The following is a 22,784-nucleotide window of genomic DNA, read 5'->3' on the forward strand; positions in this document are numbered from 1 at the left end:
CCCTGAAAGATTATCAAAATTAGGGTTATTCACTTTAGAAAAAAGGCGACTGAGGGGAAATCGAATTACTATGTATAAATAATATCAGGGGTCAGTACAGAGATCTATCCCATCAGCTATTTATCCCCAGGACTGTGACGAGGGGACATCCTCTGCGTCTGGAGGAAAGAAGGTTTGTACACAAACATAGAAAAGGATTCTTTACGGTAAGAGCAGTGAGACTATGGAGCTCTCTGCAGTGATGGTGAGTTCACTTAGTGCTGAGCACCAATATTCGTATTGTGAATATTAATCTCAAATATCACCACTTCGAGAATTTGCAAAGATTTAGAATTAGGTGCTATATATTCGTATTCGCGAATATTCTAGATTTTTTTTTTTTTTTCATCGGAACCCATGATCCCTCCCTTCTTGCTTGTGGGCCAATGAGAAGGCTCCAATGTCTTTGTCTGAGCTTAGCAACATCCCTAGCAACTAATAGGAAAGCTGCCTACCCCTTACTATATAAGAACCTCCCCAGCAGCCATTTTCTGTAGTTTTATCAAGTTCTGAAAGAGACTGCAGTGTTATTGCTGTGCTCTGTGCTTTGCTGTGTCATTACGTTAGTTAGCTTATATCTGTATTTGGGTCGGCTCAAGATAAGTACGCCTACCTACCTACTATGCTAAGCAGTAGGGGTATGCTGTACGGAGGGTAGGCTAAAGGGGCCAAAAATAACAAACCTAGCTCAGGGCAATAGTGTTATTAACAAAATGACAATACCAGATTCCTGAAAGCATTAAACATTTCACAGTGCGGATTTGGTATATATCGTGCATGACAAGCCGACTGCCATCTACCAACTTCTTAATAACATGCACTGAGACGCTGTGTTTGGAGGCGGCGAAGCCGCGCCAATGCGAAAGGAATGCCCTGTGATGGAACTGGGACTGACCCCAACATTCCTCATTAATATTCGGATGAATTTGAGAAAGTTCTGACAACTCAAAGGCGCATAGCCCAGCTTTAGCAGAAGAGCATCCCCTGGGGTTGCTTCGGTAAAGCGCGTCCATTCCTGCACTGCCATAACTGGGCACCACTTATTACCAGTGGGGAAGTATCTAACCTCTGTGAGCTGACCTGCTCGTGGACGTCTTTGTGGACGTTAAAGTAAGAACTTGGCATGACCCATCCCATGACAGCTGATCCTTCCTCAGATAGCTCTTGCATGTTGTGGCGCAGGTGAACTCGCCTGGTCTGAGGAAGCCGTAATAGGCTAGGTACATGGTTGTCTTGATCAATAAACTAGTGTGCTTACTGAAGGGGTTTTGCATAGTTTATCTGAAAGCAATCTGAACATTGACCCTGTAAATGGCTGTCGTGTAGGGCGGGCCACAGCTGACCCCTTCTGGATCCCCTAAGTAGCATTCTAATTGGATGGGCTGAAAACAAGGAGGGTTGATTAGGATGCCGTAGATACAAATGATGATGAATCCCAGCCGGGTATAACTTAATAGTGCTAAATGACAGCTTGTGGTGAGTGGCCAAAAAAATGCGGCAAAGGCCAGTAGGTAAGAGATGTTGCCCACTCCTGCCGAAGAATAGGTTCTCTTAAAATTACAGAACAAGGTCCATGCCTTCTTATATTCTCAAGGTGTTACAGGACAGGGCTTTAGTCATAAGGGACCTGGCGGTGGCGAGATGTACCGATAGTCCATCACTAGCTGGTCGAGCCTGGGCACTGGTGATGGTACGTGGTCTGCTTGTAGAGAGACCTGCAAAAAGAGAAGAGCCAATAGCCCAGTATGGAAACCTGCGGAAAGACCATTGATAACATACTGTACCCAGTCTGCATGTGGATGGGACCCTAAACAGGGTAAGACAACATTCCTGTACAGACTAAAGGCTAAGACAAACTCTGGTATGCTGAGTTTCTATTCAACCTCACGTCCTTAGATTTGAGGACCACCGAGACCTCCCCTCAGACTATGGTCTTGTTATCTGGCGCCTCATGAGCTGTTATGAGTAAGGACGCTAAGTTCACGTCCTTGCCGTTAATTTCCTGTCGAATGTTGGCTGGAACGAAGTGAACGGTGCGATAGGGGGTACAGAACCTGACCCACCAGCAACACTAGCCTGGAGGCTAGAAGAACCTGCTGGACTCTGGCACACCAAACGGGCAGCTGTATCGCCTGTCTCGACTGACTCTAGCTTGGCCTGAAAGTTCAACATTGATAACGCCATGGAGTTGATGGCTGCGTGCAGTTGCGTAAGCGAGGTCTGAATAGTGTCCATGGACACCACCTGCGGATTTTGGACCTCTGGAACTGAAGACAGAAGACGGAACAGTTCAGCCTTCCTTGCAGAAGCTGGAAATGGAATGCCTCTTTTGGATAACTTTGCCATCAACTTGGGCACAGTCCATGACCTAATGATGGTGTGGAGTCTCTTGCGGAACGTGACACCACGCTCCCACATGATGATGATGTATTGCCCATCAATGATTCTTGAGACCTCCTACTAAAACACAACATGATTAATGCAGAAGATGAATAGCCCACACCAGTTTGTGCTATTCACCAGTATCGCGGACCACCGATGTGCGAAGAACCACCGTGCCAGCACACGAGATGCTGTCCAGCATGCGGAGCACCCCTTCACCGAAGTGACTGAATATGGGAAGATCTGTACATGGCAGAATAGAATGTGACCTAAGTAGCCTTGCAAGCCCCGAACGAGTGTAGACTGAGGCATAATAGTGGACGAGGCATACAGTGTAGGACCCTATCCTGTGGTTGTGACAGGACTTAACGTGTCTGTAGACGTGACAGACGTATTGAATTGATGCCTGTAGACGTGACAGGACTTAAGTTTTTTTTTTTTTTTTTATCGAGTCTGTGGCCGTGACAGGCTATAGAGCCTAACTGAGGATATAATAGACACGTGAGAGACCTGTCCGACAGACAGACTTGCCATAACCAACTTTGTAAGTGGACTGTGAGTATGCACCCACAATGCTACTGTACCTGGCAACTGCTACCTTGCTGATGAAATGACTGAACGTAGCTGAACATGTTAAAAAAGGAGTATTAGCAACTGTACCAACCCCCTAGTCTTAAATCTACTCCCGTGATGCACAATAGCTTACTTTGACCCTGATGCTAAATATGTCTACTAAGAATAGCTGCGTCTGCTGGTACGAAGCCGTGCATCGGGTGGATAGAAGGAGCCACGACTCTATGGGCGCGTATATAAAAGAAAAACCTGTAGACAATTGACCCAATAATTGATAAGTAACGCACTGCTTGAGATGACCTCACTAGAGAAGATGATGGGCAATTACCTTGTGACACACACTGCGGAACCTTAGAGTCCCCTTGTGTTTTTTTGGTTTTTTTTTTATATATTTTTTTTTTAACCACTATCACCTGCTGCCTGGAGGCTCCAGCAGACCAGATGAATCAAGAGCCTACCAGAAACAAAACAGCCTTGCATGCACCCCTGCCTCACTACGAGCACGGCGGCCCGTGCTATACATTACAATGTGTCGAGAGCGGAGTCGCGCTAACTCCTGCAACCTGAGACTGCTGCGTGGGGAGCCGATGCTGCTAGGCAGAAACGTTCCGGTGCGGTGGTGCTCCCTTACCTAAAGGAGCCGACATACTGCCGGCCTGACTGAGAGGACGAAAGACCACAGTAAGTCACTTACATTAATGAATCAGGAAAAGCAATGCAACCAAGGTCCCTGTGCAGCCAGACATAAGCCTGATGGGCCTTTGTACTGCCCCGTCCTATGATGTAACAATACCGGGTATACGTAAAAACGCTCCAACATTTTTAACATTTATTTATTTTTTTCCTGTAACACACCTCCCCCCCCCTGCACATATTACATTGCCAATTTTTGCAATCAAGAAAATAATCGTGAATTCTCAAATTCGCGAATATATGACGAATATTGCCCCTGCCGCTCATCACTAAGTTCACTAAAGGAGTCCAAGAGGGGCCTGGATGTATTTCTGGAGTGTAATAATATTACAGGCTATAGCTACTAGAGAGGGGTCGCTGATCCAGGGAGTTATTCTGATGCCTGATTGGAATCGGGAAGGAATTTTTTCACATAAAAGGAGGGAAATATTATAATAATAAAAATAATAAAAATAATAATAATAATAATCCAGACCTATTGGCAAAGTCTGTCTTCAGTTTGCGCCTGATTTATTATCCCTTAGTAAATCTGGTTTGTAGAGATGGCCTTGCGGTTCGCCCGGCAGTCGTTTCGCAGCGAACTTTGCATGTTCGCGATTCGCCAAACATAAGAAATTTGCGGCCGCCATATTCTTTTACATTGTAAAGAACTTTGACCCATGACACATCCATCAGGTGGGACAGGACAGCCAATTGAGACGTTTCAGCACATGGACACCCCCTACCTTATAAATGTACCTGATCTTGCCGCCATTTTACATTCTGTGTTTTGCCAGTGTAGGGAGAGGGTGTTGTGTGGAGAAGGGACAGTTAGGGACACCAAACGTGCAGCTTATAGGGCCACAAGTATTTTTAAGTGATATACTTATAATATACTTTTATAATGAGTCAAAAACAAACGCATAGATCTATATAGTGATCACCTGGAAGTCAGCGGCCTAGGGGCTTACTAGGGCCATTTTTATATAGGGTAAGGTTCCGGACGGGGTCGCTCTTATCAGGGCGGGTGGTCTGTGGTTAGGCTATCAGGGCCAGAATAGCACCCCCTGTAGCGCAATATCAGGGACAGTTCTTTGCCCACCCTGTCCTTCAATACCACATCATTATCTGGCCCAGGGATAGATGTTTTTTGCTTTCCCTCCGGGATTCATGGATGTGCACTGGAACCCCCTGGATTGTGGTAGGACATATGGTTTCTGATTTGGTGCCGCCGAGCACTTGTTATTGCCGACCACATCTATGCTTTTTGCTTAACTTTTAATAATTTAATTTAGTTTCATTTTGAGGGATATCTTTTCCATTCACACGTCTGCAAAATGGGTCCGCATCCATTCCGCAATTTTGAGGAACGGGTGCAGACCAATTCATTTTCAATGGGGCCGGAATGTGCTGTCCACATCCCCGGATCCACGGGGGGGGGGGGCTGTAGGCAGGCAGAATTTGTAGTAAGCTCCCTCTAGTGGTGGCTGTAGGTGTAAGAGGCAGCCCTGAATCAACCAGCAGCATTTCCAGCACTTATATCTATGCAGACTGTCATGTTTCCCTCCAGCCACCAGAGGCCATTGTGACTAAACAGGAACCTGAGCTGTGCTGGCCAGAGGCTAAGAAAGAGTTGAGAAGTTTTTTCCGGGTTGTTCCAGAATTTGCTGGGGCCTTGCTGAGATAACCAGGAGAGATGGACTGCTGAGAGATAACAGTAAGACTGGAGCAGCAGGAGGCTACAATAGCTGAGTTTTCCCTGACAGCTGTGGAGCTCCACAGAGGACTTCACTGTGTGTTCCAGAGGAGTGGGACCGTGTGTAGAGACCAGTACAAGCCAGATCCTTCCTGCCAGAGCTGGAACTAGGTGAAGATCTGCATCTGTTGTGACCAGAGAAAGACAGACAAGCAAGTGACCGGACCTGGATCCAGACTGCATCTTATTGTACCCAGGAGAATCTGCAGAACTGTGAGTGGCACCGGTGCTTATCTGTGATAGGTTATAGGGTCAGGGACTTGGTCAGTGCGCTGTAGAAGGGTAGCAGGGCTAGATAGGAGTATACTAGCTGAGTGTAGCCTGGACTCTGATGTGTATACTGTGGAATGCATTTATTCTAACTCGTGTTCATGTAATCTGTGTAAACCTGTTTATACTGTTAATTCGATTTTACATCTGGTTCTGTAATAAAGCCGGTTTTTGCTTCAGTCTCCTTGTCTGCTGTACTGTACTTGAAACCTGCCTTGCGGTCTCTCCCTCCTCTCACCGCTACATAGGCAAGCAGAATTTGTAGTAGGCTCCCTCTAGTGGTGGCTGTAGGCAGGCAGAATTTATAGTAGGCTCCCTCTAGTGGTGGCTGTAGGCAGGCAGAATTTATAGCAGGCTCCCTCTAGTGGTGGCTGTATGCAGGCAGAATTTATAGTAAGCTCCCTCTAGTGGAGGGTGTAGGCAGGCAGAATTTATAGTAAGCTCCCTCTAGTGGAGGCTGTAGGCAGGCAGAATTTATAGTAAGCTCCCTCTAGTGGAGGGTGTAGGCAGGCAGAATTTATAGTAAGCTCCCTCTAGTGGTGGCTGTAGGCAGGCAGAATTTATAGTAAGCTCCCTCTAGTGGAGGCTGTAGGCCTTTTGGACCTAATAACACTATGTTTGAAGCAGATGGAGGGTTGTGGAGCACAGTCCAGAGCTTTAGTTAGAAGGGTTTTCTTTACTGATGACGTATCCTCTGGAGAGGTTGATCAGTATCTGATCGGTGGGGGTCCAACACCTAGGACCCCCACCAATCACCTTTTTGAGAAGGTACCAGTGCTCCTGTCAGCGCCGCTGCCTTCTCACAGCTCACCAAGCACAGCGCCATATATTGTATAGTGGCCGTTCTTGGTATTGCCCCTCAGCCACATTCACTTTGTTGTAGAAATATTAATATTAGAAATCCGCTCTCAAATGTCTTTGTGTAAGGACAGGCAAATCTCCCAACCGCAGTCAGACAAAAATGTTTTCATGTTGAGTTCTGCTGAGCAACTCCCCCTCCTCCACAGTCTGCTCACCTTTTATTTAGTCACAGTAACAATAGAAAAGGGGCCCATCACTCAACCACTTACTTCATGTAACAAAGATGCAGGAAGTGATGACATGCAGGAAGTGATGACATGCAGGAAGACAAGACACCATCATTTAGAATAACATGGCCAGCTAACAAACACATGTATCCTATAACCACTGGAGCGAACTTTATCCAGCCGTGCTCAGTGATCAATGCCAGATAAAGTTACTATGATCCTCATGCAGGTTTATTTACAGGACAAGGTCATTATCTCCGGCGGCTGATCAGGCGCACTAGAGACAACAAAAGCACTTTCCTTTCCTATATTGTTCTCTTAACAAATGCATCCATGCCAAGCCAATAAATCTGCGTCTTGCGCGGGGCCCTAGCCAGCGTCCATACATTTGCCAAGAAAACGCTACTCTGCTGAACACATCAGTCTCCCCCGCCCCACAGCCCAGTGCTTAGCACATGGACCATTCGCCGACGGAGACCTCTGCGCCCAGCAGCTGTGACAGGACATATACGGGAAGATAATGGTTTGCCCTGACACTGAGACATGACAATACACAATATATTAGAAACACATCCTAATAAAATTTCCACAACAACTTTAATGGGGCTGAGCTGCTCCTAGGCCGCATTATACATGAACGTGTTGTCACTCAGCCTCGGACGAGCAGAGAAGGATGCGATGCGCACACGAGCACTGCTGCCTTCTCGAACAGCTGATCAGGGGGTCCCAGGTGTCGGCAGTAAAAGAATCTGGGAAAAGTCCTTTAAATGAGCCATGTGCCCAGTTAACTCATTCTGGCACTGCTAGCCCCCGCAGAGAGATGGGCAAAACATAGTAGGCATAGGTAATATTGGGCCTGTACCCCAAATCCTTTCCACCTTGCATTATAAGAAACTGGAAAATCTGCACACTGCAGACCGTCCCAGTAGAAGTTGTGGATGCAGCTCTGGGTGTGACTGGAGTATAAATTTAAAATCGTCCAAATTGGAGCTGTAACATGCAGTAGCATTGAAATCGTCGAGGGGTGACTGAACAAATTTTTGTGACAGCTTGGGTGGAGGGGAGACACTTGTACAGAGTAATAAGGGTCTTGTGTCTCTACAGGGACTGGATCCAGCCTCCTCTCCACCGTGCAGGATCTGCCCTCCGTCCCCCGGCCATCCAGGTCTCGAGTGGAAAGACAACTTCAGATCATCTCCGTGTTACAATGGGTCATGACCGTCTTTATAGTAGGTAAGATGTTACGTGTTGTAACGTGCGTCACAGGTGACTCGATTTATGGCAGATGTTGCAAAGGGGAAGCGTGGGATAAAAATCTCCAGAATAGTCTGAGCACTGCCCCCTTATAACGTTATTTCTGTATAACAGGGGTGGCCTGCACCGCGATGCTCCTCTACCTCTTCTGCACGGACTGGTGGCTCATCGCTGCGTTATATCTGGCCTGGCTCGTGTTTGACTGGAAGACCCCCAGTAAAGGTGAGATTTATGTCTCGTTCCCAACAGCAGCAAAATGGTGCATAAAGATATTCACTGTCTGTACGTCTGAGAGATCGGTCTTCATAAATTAGATAATTGGCTGCTGGCAGCCACCACTAGGGGGAGATCAATGCAAATGGATTTATATAGCGACCATTGAACTCAATGGGAGCTTTATTAATCTGCAAACAGTGAGCTCCCCCTAGTGGTGTGGTGGCTAGTGGTAGTCACTGTGACAGTATCGCACAAGATGGGGAAGACGTTAATAGTGTTGTTCCATCTCGCCATTACTAAAGCAAGATAGGACTGTGCCGACCACCTTTTAATTTCCAGGTTTCCTTTCACCAAGGGCCCAATCGTAGAACTGAATGCAGCCTCCCTGATAGGTACAACTACAGATCCTGTTTTATACTCCAGAGCTGCACTCACTATTCTGCTGGTGGAGTCACTGTGTACATTACATTAGTTATCCTGTACTCCTCCTATATTCTGCAGCGCTTTACAGACATTAGCATCACTCTGTCCCCAATGGGGCTCACAATCTAAGTTCCCCATCAGTCTTTGGAGTGTGGGAGGAAAATACCAACACGGAGAGAACATACAATCTCCATGCAGATGTTGTTCTTGGTCTGATTCGAACCCAGGACCCCAGCGCTGCAAGGCAACATGCTGTCCAATATACTGTATAATACTCCAGAGCTGCATTCACTATTCTGAAAGCCTCATTTCATGTCTTCCAGCACTCCATATTTTCTAATATCCTGTGTTTTAACTGATCACTAGTTTAGACATCTCTGCTTGCCATCAGTGAATAAAAGCTTTCCTGGCCTCCACTGAGAGGCTGCAAATCATGTCCAACTGCCACAGGGGTTCATTTTATTATGACAAGTGTGGAGCTTGAAAGTGTTGAGGACTTGCATTCCCCTATGGGTTTTTTGTGCCATACACTCTTTAGGTTTTTCCTGAAACCGGTGTCCATCTTTTTTCAGGTGGCAGGCGATCCACGTGGTTTAGGAACTGGACTGCGTGGCGCTACTTCAGGGACTACTTTCCGATACGGGTGAGTTCCTGCATATACGCACAGATGTGATGCCATTGATTTTCCTGTGCCCATGGACTTTGTATGTGGTCACTGCAGCATCACTCTTAAGCCGAACCCTTCTGGCCTAAAAGCTACTAGTTGTCCAGATGTAGCAGAGCCGAGATGGGCTGAGGTGGGTCATGGGAGGGTTATCCCATTGTCTTTGTCAGTATGACCCCTCAGTTGATTCTGGGAGCTCCCAGACTTTGACTGGGAAAAAATGTCCAGATGGAGTTGTCATGTTATCTGAGATTATTCCACCACTGCCCTTTGTCATGGCGCTGAATCTTAAGTTTGTTGGTCCTGGTGGCTTCATGTGCCCTTATTGGCGGTCAGTAGGCATTGGGCCTGAGGTGCCATGAACCTGCAGACTTGTCGATCTGACAACTAAGCTTCTTAAATCTGTCTTCCAGCTGGTCAAAACCCATAACCTGCTTCCCAGTTGCAACTACATCTTCGGCTACCACCCCCACGGTGTCATGGCTCTGGGCTTCTTTTGCAACTTCGGTACCGAAGCCACCGGTGTCTCCAAGAAGTTCCCCGGTATTAAGCCGTACCCGACCACATTGGCTGGGAACTTTAGAATGCCGGTTGTAAGAGAATACCTAATGTCTGCAGGTAAGCTTTTGGTCCTTGGTTGAAGACCAACATCTGTAGGTGGGAATTATATTTTGTGTGACTGTCTACCATTGGAAAGATTTCCAATGGATGATGTAGGGTGTCTGGTAGGTATTGGCAGCCAGACATGACATTGGTCCATTCATTAGATGCCTGTGTGGTTTAAATCCAGGAATTCTGGCTTAATTTGAGGAATTCTGAGCTGATAGATTAAAGTCTCCACTTAGGTGACCACTTTCCATCTTCCAGCGAGGAGGAGAGTTGCTTCTCTTCCTGAGGGACCCAATGCATTCAATTGTTTCATGACTATCCCATTGGTTTCAGTGTGCATAGTGTAATACCTCCTTTCCACCGATCAGTAGAAGAGGGCCTGAGATTTATAGACTGAGTGGAGTGGTTCAGTTGAAATACCTGTGGAACGGGACTTGAGCTTCCTTTCTAGTGACTGGTGGGGGGTGGTCCCAGTAGTTGGCCCTACTTTTCAGATCTATTACCTTAGCTTGTGGATAGGTGATTAATGTTGGTTGAGGGGTCTTGTATTGATTACAAAAACATGGCTGCTTTCTACTAGAAATGGCTTCACACTTGTCCACAGGCAGTGTGAGGTACTGCACTTTGATGGAACTAAACTGCAGCACCAGACACAACCTATGGACAGGTGTGGCGCTGCTTCTGGAAGAGAGCATCTATGTTTTCGTAATGCTTGTAGTGCTTCTTTCGTCAAGCTTTGTTTGATGGTTTCCTTGTTATCCATCTCTGGGAAAGCTGCGTGAAACCAATACAGGTCAAGTATTGCTACCTAGCTTTATTGGGGTCCTAAGTGGCATGTGACAAGTCAGATGAAACTGGCCAACCCCTTTAAATGGCACTGCTCCTCAACATGGTTCCTGGGAACTGGATCCTTGTTTTGCAGAAATGGCACAACTTTTGTCGGTGGCCGTGTCTGGTATTGCAGCTCAACACTATCTATTTGATTACTGCAATACCAGACACAACCTAAAGACAAGCATGGCGCTGTTTCTGGAAAAATCCAAGAGAACCATTCTTTCCCTTATGCCCATGATGGCACCCTTGAGAGAGCCCGCCTCAATCCAGGACAGGAAACGGGAACTTCCGTGGAGAGCTTCTTAAGGAGGGACCCGGCCTCCCTCCACCAGTTCCTGTTTCCTGTCCTATGGATAGGACTCTTTCTGTGGAGAGCTATAAAGGCTGCAGGGCCCCGTCGGTGTGTTATAGCCATAGGGGTTACCTGGTATGGCGTAAGTCTCCACTAGAACCTGCCTAAAGTCTGGATTTCCACCGTTCTTGGTCCTGGCTGTAGCCGAGGGGGATCCGCATGTAGTCCAGTGGTGCCGGGAGGTACCGCTGTCACGCCGGAACCTCCTGGCGGTGTTCAGGAGATCCGGGGCCTCTTCCTCCCGCTGGCCACTTCCCTTGTGGCATTACAGAGGCAGGGGGGCAGAGCAGGGCTCTTGTTCTCACGTTTAGGAGCGGACCGGAAGTGACGTACGGCCATTTCCGGTATTTGGCACGCACAGCGTTCCGGAAGTAGAGAGCGGAAGGCCGCAGGCGGATTTCTTCAAGGGACCTTACCTGGGGTATTTAACCCCGTTCAGTGCGCAGGTGGAAGGGTGCCAGCCAGCCTGAGAGGATGTCAACAGACCTCGTCTATGGAAGACCCTCCATCTCTGGACTGTACCATGGAAGAGGAGAGTGGTCGGCGCACTGGTGACCAGGACAACCTCGATACACTATCGGTACTCCTGGTGGGGTAAGGGTGTCAATCCCCAGCATTATCCTTACAAGGTTCCTTATTCTAAGGGGGACATTCTGTTTATTTATTCCTAGAATACCAAAAAGAGCCCTAGAAAGGCAACTTCTAAAACACGTGGGAAAGAGTGCGCAACTTGTAGGAAAAAGTTAACCCCTTCCTGGCCAAAGTTGCTTTGCCAGCACTGTATTAATAAGATGATAGAAGAAGAGTCCCCATCGTTTATGCAAAGTATCAAGAACATGGTGAAATCCGAAATTGCAGATTCTATGAAAATATTTATGAAATTCCTTTCATGACCCCCCCCCCCCCTCCCTGGCAAGCAGGCTCATTCTAGTCTCTTCTCAGATTCGGATTCTTCTGAGGCAGAACAGGGGGAGATCCGGAGTAGTTTGGCCTTATCATCAGAAGAGGAGTCAGTGGGTAAACCATTATTTTCCCATGAGGAAACGGACTCCTTGCTTTAAGGCCATTAGGGCCACAATTAAGGTGGACAGGTCTAAGGAGCAAAAGACAGTCCAGCAGATTATGTTCGGTGACCTGGGTCATAATAAATCAAGGGTTTATCCTATAAATGAGAACATAAAATTCCTAGTTCAAAAAGAATGGAAAAGACAAGACAAAAAATTCTTCTTCCCAAAAAATGTTAAAAGAAAGTATCCTTTTGATGAGGGGGAATGCTCTTCCTGGGATAGGCCTTCTAAGATAGATGCTCCTATCTGGCTCCAAAAAATCAGCCTTACCATTTGAAGATTTAAGGGCTTTAAAAGATCCAATGGACAGAAGAGCTGAGGTATACCTTAAGAACGCCTGGGAAGCCTCTACTCAGGCATTCAAACCTAATATTGCCGCTACTTTCACAGCAAGATCCCTTAAGTTATGGTTACAGGACCTGGAATCCCACATAGAAAACAAAACTCCACGAGAACAATTACCAGAGGTTTTCCCTACGATCATGTAAGCGGTCGACTTTATATCAGATGCCTTAAAACTGCGTGCTAGATCTTCGGCCTTAGCTAAATACACAAAAGAGCCGTTTGGTTAAAAGGGTGGTCAGGAGATACAGGATCCAAAAATAAATTATGTGCTATTCCCTGCCAGGGAGATTTCTTATTTGGATCGGTTCTAGACGATTTAATGGAGAGAGCCACAGACGACAAAAAAGGCTTTCCATCCTCCATACCTACAAAAAACGTCAGTTTTTTCGTAAAAACAAGACCGAATATAATCAAGATAAAAGAAACTAAAATACGGGAGGGGTAACAAGGCTAGGAAGGAAAAAGGTTTCCCTTTCAGCTCCCAGTCCAGTAACCATTCTAAAAAAAATGACTGTTCCTTTCTGGTGGGAGGAAGGTTGTCTCTCTTTCTTCAGGCTTGGGAGAGGATCTCCACCAGTCCTTGGATTCTGGGCGTTATAAGAGATGGGTTCCGTCTATAGTTCGCCTCTCCCCCACCGGAAAGGATGATGATTAGAAGTCTGGACCAAAACTCTATAAAAAAAAAAACAGGCCTTAAAATAAGTTACTTTCTCTCTTAAAGAAGAAAGTCTTAATAGAGGTTCCAGAATCAGAAAGAGGGAGAGGCTTTTATTCTTCCCTTTTTCTGGTCCCCAAACCAGATGGGGCTTTAAGGATGATAATAAACCTGAGATACCTAAACCAATTCCTAAAGTACAGAAAGTTCAAGATGGAATCAGTACAATCAGCAGTAAATCAGCTGTTTCCAGAAGGTGTAATGTCAACCCTAGACATAAAAGACGCATATTATCACATCCCAATCCATGCAGACTCCCAGAAGTTCCTAAGGGTAGCAGTATCCATGGAGGGGCAGATCCACCACTTTCAATACAGAGCGCTCCCATTCGGAGTATCCCAAGCTCCCAGGCTTTTCACCAAGCTAATGGCAGAAGTGATGGCTCATGTGAGGGAAAAGAATATCCTAACGATACTCCTATCTGGACGACATACTGGTCGTGGCAGAATCAGGAAAGCATTCTATCCTCCCACCTCTCAGAAATAATCAGGATATTGGAAGAGTTGGGATGGTGGATAAATTGGGAGAAATCAAACTTAATCCCATCAAAGAGTTGCCAGTTTCCGGGTCTAATTCTAGACTCCGCAAAACAATGCTTGCTTTCTTCCTCAGAACAAGATCTCCAAAATTCTGAAAGAAGTACAATCTTTAATTTAATCAAAACACAGAACCATCAGACAGCGGATGGCGGTATTGGGCAGGATGACGTCCACAATTCCTGCAGTCAAGTGGGCGTTGTTGCATTCTCGGAAGCTTCAATGACAGATTCTGAGAGAGTGGCAGGGGTCTCTATCCCCTTTGGATGCCCCACTTCCTCTTCCATCCCAGGTCATTCAGTCCATGCAGTGGTGGTTAGACCCAGTAAACCTGTCTCAGGGACTCCCCTGGAATATTCAAGAGCAGATTTCAATCACCACGGATGCAAGTCCGACAGGTTGGGGGGCATACTATCAGGAAGATGTTGTTCAGAGAAGATGGTCCCTTGTAGAAAAAAGGAATTCAGAGAATGTAAGAGAATTAAGGGCAGTACTCGCTCTAATAGCTTTCCTTCCAAAATTAAAGGGAAAAATAGTGAAGGTCTTTTCAGACAACACCACAGTAGTGTCTTATTTGAACAGACAAGGCGGAACAAGGTCAAAGGACGTCATTCCCTCAGTCTCCTTCATAAAAGTGGTGCATTTGAAAGGTTCTAAAAACAAAAAAACAGATTTTCTAAGCAGAAATCGTCTAGATCAGGGAGAATGGTGTTTAAATCAAACAGTGTTCAACCAGATAGTCCACCTCTGGGGCAGTCCTCTAGTAGACATGTTCGCAAACAGGCAAATTCGGAATTTTTTTTTTCTTTTTTTTTTTTTTTCTTTAAATCCAGAAGATTCTTCAACTGGCATAGACTCCTTCTCCCTACCTTGGCCGAACGATCTTCTTTATGCCTTTCCACCCATAAGACTAATTCCAAGGGTTCTACAGAAACTGAGGCAACACAGGACAAGACTAATTCTGTTCGCCCCCTTCTGGCCCAGAAGGTCATGGTTCACCTGGCTACGCAAACGATCAATAACAGAACCATAGGTAGTGACAGACAGACAAGACCTGCTGTATCAAGGACCAGTTCACCATCCAGAGGTAACCAACCTACACCTAGCAGCATGGTATCTGAGAGGTCTATACTAGAGAAGGGCCTTTCCAGAGATGTGATTAATACCCTCCTGTCATGTAGGAAAGACATAACTTCTATATACCTAAGAATATGGAAAAACTTCTGAACTTTTTCCACGGTTCCAATAGACCCTTTAGCTCCCCTCCTATGCTGATAATCCTCGATTTTCTTCAGAGTGGCCTAGACAAAAGACTAAGGGTTAGTACACTTGAAGTGCATGTTTCAGCTTTTAGTGCGTATTTTGAATTCACCTTAGCCAACCATCCTTGGGTGAGAAGATGTTTTAAAGCTGTCAGTTGTACCAGACCAATTTCCAGAATGTCTGCTGCTCTGTGGGACCTCAACTTAGTATTGTCCAGTATGATGGAGCCTCCGTTTGAACCTATACAGGATTGGTCGATTTAAATTACTTTCCTTTAAGACTGCTTTCCTGGTGGCTATCACCTCTGCCAGACGTGTAAGTGAAATTTCTGCCCTTTCCACCTCTCCTCCCTATACTAAGATCCTGGAGGACAGAGTAATAATCAAGCCGGACCCTTCTTTTCTCCCCAAAGTACTGTCGTTTGCTTTTTTCACAGATCTCAGGACATTGTCCTACCTTCATTATGCCAAACTCTGAATAATGAAAGAAAAGTTACACTGTCTTGATGTCAGGAGATGTCTCCCAAAGTATCTGGAGATAACTGAACCCTGGAGGAGGCCCTCTAGACTTTTTGTGCAGTTTGTCGGGAAGAACAAAGGTGATAGTCACATCCAGAACACTATCTAGATGGATTGTCGCAGCCATTTCTTTGGCCTATTCCTCGGCAGGGGAACCTTGCCCCTTGGGATTCGGGGCACGTTCAACCAGGTCCATTTCTACCTACTGGGCAGAAAGAGCTGAAGCTTCCCTAGAGCAGATCTGTAGGGCCTATACTTGGAAATCCCCTTGTTCTTTCTTCCTTTACAAGCTAGATCTAGACTCCAAGGATCAGCTATCCTTTGGTAGGAAAGTTTTACAGGCTGTAATCCCTCCCTAGTCTATTTCTATTCTAGTCTTTTCTCAAGGGTGCTGTCATGGGCATAAGCGAAATATAAGATTACACTCACCGGTTATCGCTTTTCCATGAGCCCATGACAGCACCCGCTACTTATTCCCTCCCCCCAAATGTTCTATATGTTTTGGGACAGGTTCTCGTAAATAACTGGTGGATAAAGGCCGGGTCCCTCCTTAAGCTCTCCACGGACATTCCTGTTTCCTGTCATGGGCTCATGGAAAAGTGATTACCGGTGAATGTAATGTTATATTTCTTAACCTCGATAACCTCTCTTTGCATTTTAACTATGAGATTTTGAGCTTCAGTAGGGACTGGAGTCAATTTGTTATATTCTTTTGCACCCTGTTGAATAGAATCCCTTCCAGGGGACCTCAGAGCTTCTGTGTCCTCTGGTTGCCCACTGGTCTGATCATGAAAATAAATCGTTTAACGCATTAGCGGTTGGTATAATGGTACAGCGTCCGATTGGCGTTATTTCTTTCACAGCACCACATGCCCCTGTGTATCCCTTTTAATATACCGCTTGTACCTAATAGATGAATATTGCTTTATTTTTACAGGACACTGCTCTGTGAGCCGTCAGTCCATAGACGATATCCTCTCCAAAAATGGAACCGGAAACGCCGTGGTGATAGTGATCGGAGGCACTGCAGAGTGCCTGGAATGCAAACCAGGGAAAAACTATGTGACTCTAAAGCACAGGAAAGGATTTGTGAAGATTGCACTACAGCATGGGTAAGAGAAGGAATAAGTGCAATTGCACTTGCCAGTAATCCTTTTTCAAGGAAGTCTCCATGGTGCCAGCCTTGAGATTTCCTCTGTCAGGGACAGGAAACACTAGTGATTTACTAAGAGCCAACACCGTATGTTCTAGTTATACACTATATAATCTCCAAATAACCAAGAATTATATATTTTTAAATACTAACCATAATTTTTATTTTTTTTGTGGGCAGAGAAAATGGTGAGTGCCATCATGGAGACTTCCAGGAAAACAAATTACTTGTAAAAGCAATTGTACTTTTCCCTAGTAGTCTCCATGACGCACTCTGGAGATATAACAAAGAATACGAATATCCTAGTGGGACCACTGCCTGTAAGACTTACATTCAAAGGCTACTTCTTTGTTACTCATTACATCTACCGACCTGAATTTGGCTGAACTTCTCCTGCATCTGTCCGGTACAGGGACAGGAAAACACGGAGGAGCAGGGGAAAAATGTAACCTCTCCGAGTGTTTCCTGTCCCTGGCAGAGGTAGAGCTAATCTCACGGTAGCCACGACTGTGGAAATAGTAGTAATATTCTTCTACATACAGTAGGAGGCAGTATTATAATAGTTATATTCTTGTACATAGGAGCAGTATTATAGTAGTTATATTCTTGTACATAGGCGCAGTATTATAGTAGTTATATTCTTGTACATATGAGCAGTATTATAGTAGTTATATTCTTGTACATAGGAGGCAGTATTATAGTAGTTATATTCTTGTACATAGGAGCAGTATTATAGTAGTTATATTCTTGTACATAGGAGGCAGTATTATAGTAGTTATATTCCTGTACACAGGAGGCAGTATTATAGTAGTTATATTCTTGGACATAGAAGGCAGTATTATAGTAGTTATATTCTTATACATAGGAGGCAGTATTATAGTAGTTATATTCTTGCACATAGGAGGCAGTATTATAGTAGTTATATTCCTGTACACAGGAGGCAGTATTATAGTAGTTATATTCTTGGACATAGAAGGCAGTATTATAGTAGTTATATTCTTATACATAGGAGGCAGTATTATAGTAGTTATATTCTTGTACATAGGAGGCAGTATTATAGTAGTTATATTCTTGCACATAGGAGGCAGTATTATAGTAGTTATATTCCTGTACACAGGAGGCAGTATTATAGTAGTTATATTCCTGTACACAGGAGGCAGTATTATAGTAGTTATATTCTTATACATAGGAGGCAGTATTATAGTAGTTATATTCTTGTACATAGGAGCAGTATTATAGTAGTTATATTCTTGTACATAGGAGGCAGTATTATAGTAGTTATATTCTTGTACATAGGAGGCAGTATTATAGTAGTTATATTCTTGTACATAGGAGGCAGTATTATAGTAGTTATATTCTTGTACATAGGAGGCAGTATTATAGTAGTTATATTCTTATACATAGGAGGCAGTATTATAGTAGTTATATTCTTGTACATAGGAGGCAGTATTATAGTAGTTATATTCTTGCACATAGGAGCAGTATTATAGTAGTTATATTCTTGTACATAGGAGGCAGTATTATAGTAGTTATATTCTTGTACATAGGAGGCAGTATTATAGTAGTTATATTCTTGTACATAGGAGGCAGTATTATAGTAGTTATATTCTTGTACATAGGAGGCAGTATTATAGTAGTTATATTCTTATACATAGGAGGCATTATTATAGTAGTTATATCCTTGTACATAGGAGCAGTATTATAATAGTTATATTCTTGTACATAGGAGGCAGTATTGGCAATATTATAGTAGTTATATTCTTGTACATAGGAGGCAGTATTGGCAATATTATAGTAGTTATATTCTTTGTCAAATTTCTTTTTATTGAGCTGTGATAATCATTAGGTAAAGGATCCAACTCCTTACCCCACTTGCACAGCAGGTGTATTGATATACAACAAAGGAGCATACATGTAGAGTACATAGTTGTATACATTGCATACAGATAAACAGTAAGCCTGTACAATCGGTTTAGGTCATATAAAGTGCGTTCACATTAAGAGCATTATGTGCAAAGAAGGCATAAATCTTTATTACAGCAGTATATAAGTCAGATTATGCTATCAAATGCATTGCTTCTTTATTAGTCAGGCAAGTGCAGCTATACTCAGTGTAGGCAAGGAGTAGGCCAAAGCCCAATTAGGTGTGGGGAATAGGGGGCGACTGCGTATAGGCAAACATGGATTTAGAGGAAGGTGGGGGGGGGGGGGGAAACAGGCCTCATTGATCAGGCCCTCCTGTACACGCATGTGTCCTGTGTTTCTCATACAGAGGAGATGGACTAACCAGCACTTTGTTAGTTGGTACAAGGTTCAGATGACACTGAAATGAGTGTGTAAGAGGATGCAAGGTCAATTTGTATCTCCGTCCCTCAGGAGTGTGATAGGCTCCGGATGTGGAGTTCTCAATGTCAACCAGGGTTTCCAAACCTTCAGATACTTCTCATGTTGTCTGGTTTCCCACCCTGCCAGCTCCTCCATTCTGCATATCTGATCCACCTTCATTACCCAATGTGGGATTGTCGGAGGATCTACACTGAGCCATCTCTGTGGTATGAGAAGCTAAGTTCTTTTTAGATGGGAACAAAGCCGGTGTGGGGAGCCAGAGGAGCACTAGCGCTGGTGACGGCTTAATAGGTATATTCATCACCTTATTTATTATATCCGATATACTGTCCCAATATGGGCAGATTTTTGGGCAGGACCAGAATATATGGGTCTGTGTTCCTACGGCCTCCTTGCACCACCAGCACTGATCAGTGCTGCTGAGACCTTTCAAGAATAACTGCTTGGGAGTTTGGTACCATTGTGTGAGCACCTTATATGAGTGCTCTTGCACTTTAACACATCTAGAAAAGCCGTGGGAGTGTGCATGTATTCTGTAAATTCCATATCCAATTCGGTAGCCCAAGTTTTCAGGTATTGTGGGGTCCCAATAGGGATTGGGGTATTTAGTGCAAGATGTAGTTTTGAGATGATCTTACTTGGGGGGGGGGGGGATTCGAACCACGTCACCTCTGTTGTGCGCTGTTTGTTACTTAGCAATGGTTTACTAATAGAGTTGAATTCTATTGTATCCATGAAGTTGCTGGTTGATAAAATGTGGTTTAGCGGGTGTTGGTCAGGGAGAGCACCTGATGCCCCATCCAAGAATTCTGTGATGGTGAATTTATGCAGTTTATTCCACACCGGCGGTACGTGTTCTGCTGTGGGTCTGACTATGAACGGTGCAAGGTCCGCTGGCATTAGCGGTAATGGGGTATGTAACAAGCTCTGATATTTTTATTTAGTTGCCGAATAACGGCTGCTGTGCCTTCTAAGTAAAGCATGTGAGTGTAGTGAGGAGGAGTTCAATCCCCATAGGCCTGCTCTCTGTTTCTTGTCAAGTTGGGAGACCTCTAGGTCACTGCCTAAAATGCCAAATTTGAGGGCATGGATCTGTAGCCATCTCTTCAAGTGTATGGCCCTATAATAAAATTGGGCATCAGGTAGAGCCATGCCTCCCTAAATTCTCCTCAATATCAATGTGCGATGCGCCAGTCTCGCCCCCATAGAAATATGCTGAACAGCCTTCTAATTTGGGTGAAGAAGGAAGACTGGAGAAAGACAGGCAACATCTGCATGACTTACAGAATCTTGGGCATTATAAATGCTTTTAGCAGATTTTTACGACCCATCCATGAGATATATGGGATACGCAGTGTGTGTAGTTGTTGGATATCTTTTAATAGTGGTGCATAATTTAGTTGGAAAAGTTTATCCAAATTAGAGGTGATCTTGATGACCAGGTAGGATAGGTGAGATGTTTGCCAAATAAAGGGGGTTTTTGATTTCAGTAAATGAATCTGTTTTGCCGGGGCTGAGACATTCATGGCCTCTGATTTTGAGTAATTCACTTTAAAGTTGGATACCTTTCCATATTGCTCAAACAGAGATAGCAGATGCGGGAAGGCCTCGACCGGGTTGGAGACCATGACCAGTAGATCATCTGCGTAAGCTGCATTGAGGTATTCCGTGGGGCTGTTCTCTATCCTGGTTCCCCTGATATCTGGGTGACCTCTGATGGCTTGGAGCAAGGTTTCCATAACTAGGACGTAAAGGGCAGGTGATAGGGGGCAACCCTGCCGCGTCCCATTCCTTATAGAGAAGGGAGGTGATGAGGTGCCGTTAACTCTAATTCGAGCACTAGGGTCAACATACAGCGACATAATTGCTTTCTGAAATTGCTCAGGAAAGCCAAACTTTTGCAGTGTTTTCCTCATAAAGGTCCAATTCACCCGGTCAAAGGCCTTCGCCGCATCTATTCCCAGCAGAACTAAAGGGAGGCGTTGTTTTACCGCTAGTTGTATGGTTGATATAATTCTGCAGGAGTTATGACTGCCCTCCCTGCCCGGAACAAATCCCGCTTGCTCAGGGTGAATAAGCTTTGGGAGAAAGGCACAAATGCGAGTTGCCAGTAAATTTGCCCAAACTTTAACGTCTACATTTAAAAGTGATATTGGCCTATAACTGCCTCATAGCTTGTAGGGACTTTATCGGGCTTAGGGAGAATTGTGACTGTGGCTTCGAGGGACTGTTTATGCAGCTGGGAGCCATTAAGGAGCGCATTGCACCTGGCAGTGAGGTGGGGGGGGGGGCTAATATTTTTAAAAGCTTTTTGTAGTAACCCACTGGCAAGCCGTCGGGGCCAGGACTCTTCCCCAGTGGCATGGAGCCTAAGATATCATTGACTTCTTTCTCAGTGACTGAGGATAAAAGTTTCACTTTTCGTGTTGTTTAATCTGGGAAGTTGTAGATGTTCTAGGAAGTCTTCTATCAATGTGTCTCTGGCCTCAGTAGACCCTGTCAACACCTCGGGGAGTCCATATAGGTCCTGGTAAAATTTTTGAAATTCACTAGCAATATCTGATGTTTTTATGCAAAGTGATACCTTCCTTTGTGTTGATCCCTGGGATGTATACATGGATTCTTTCTTTTGCTTAAAGGATAACTGTCACACTTAGACCCTAATTTCAATTTTCATATATGTACATAGTTACTAGCGATGAGCGAACCCGAACTGTATAGTTCGGGTTCGTACCGAATTTTGGGGTGTCCGTGACACGGACCCGAAAACTTTCGTAAAAGTCCGGGTTCGGTGTTTGTCGCTTTCTTGGCCCAAGAGGCCATCACAGCCATGCCTACTATTGGCATGGCTGTGATTGGCCAGTGCAGCATGTGACCCAGCCTCTATTTAAGCTGGAGTCACGTAGCGCCGCCCGTCACTCTGCTCTGAACAGTGTAGGGAGAGGTTGCAGCTGCGACTCGAGATTAGGCAGTGATTAACTCCTCCAAAACACTCAGTCAAAGTCAGTGATCGATCTACAGCTGTGGATCATTGAACTGCTGCTATTCAATTGCTCACTGTTTTTTGTTTTTAGGCTGCCCAGAGCGTTTTTCAGTCACTTTTTTTCTGGGGTGATCGGCGGCCATTTTGTGTCTTGTGGTGCGCCAGCACAAGCTGCCACCAAGTACATTTAACCATCAATAGTGTGGTTATTTTTTGGCTATATCCTACATCAGGGGCTTGGCTGTGCTTGCTATTTTATTAAGGGGTGAAATACAATTGCCAAAATAGCAGTACCCTAAATCTGGTGTTTCAGCTGTGGCCAGCCAATTGTAATACTGGCTGTCTGGCAAAGGATATATTTTTGTTCAGGGTTGAAATACAATTCCCAACTTAGCAATTTCCTAAATTAGTGGTTTCTGCCTCAAATTTATATTCATCTAAATCTGTGGTTATTGCTGTGGCTGGTCAAGTTATTTAGTGTCCGTCAAAGCACAGTTTTTGTTCTGGGTTGAAATGCAATTCTCTAAATTAGTGGTTTCTGCTGTATCAGGCCTACTTTAAATCTATCCCTAAAAGGGTATATTAATTCAAGGTGCTGATAGGGTCATTCTCAATAACTTCACACACACGCTACTGTGCATATCCAAGTCTAATTCTGTCGGTAAACGTATACCTGTCACCCAGCGCCTAAATAATAGGTCTCAAATTTATATCCAGCTAAATCTGTGGTTACTGCTGTGCCTGTATTAGTGTAATACGGTACCTAAATAGATAGCCAGATAGTGT

At 44.8% G+C, this 22,784-nt stretch overlaps 1 protein-coding gene across 1 annotated transcript in view; it reads left to right on the forward strand.

Moving 5' to 3' along the window:
- Positions 1-22,784, forward strand: part of LOC122923133 (diacylglycerol O-acyltransferase 2-like) — a 58,214-nt gene that overhangs the window by 19,695 nt on the left and 15,735 nt on the right. The window contains exons 2-6 of the mRNA XM_044273856.1: positions 7,825-7,953; positions 8,089-8,196; positions 9,186-9,256; positions 9,691-9,895; positions 16,454-16,628. Coding sequence (XP_044129791.1) covers positions 7,825-7,953; positions 8,089-8,196; positions 9,186-9,256; positions 9,691-9,895; positions 16,454-16,628 — 688 coding nt within the window. The remainder of the gene's footprint in view (positions 1-7,824; positions 7,954-8,088; positions 8,197-9,185; positions 9,257-9,690; positions 9,896-16,453; positions 16,629-22,784) is intronic.

This window comes from Bufo gargarizans, unplaced genomic scaffold, assembly GCF_014858855.1.
Source record: "Bufo gargarizans isolate SCDJY-AF-19 unplaced genomic scaffold, ASM1485885v1 original_scaffold_1246_pilon, whole genome shotgun sequence".
NCBI classification, from domain to species: Eukaryota; Metazoa; Chordata; class Amphibia; order Anura; family Bufonidae; genus Bufo; species Bufo gargarizans.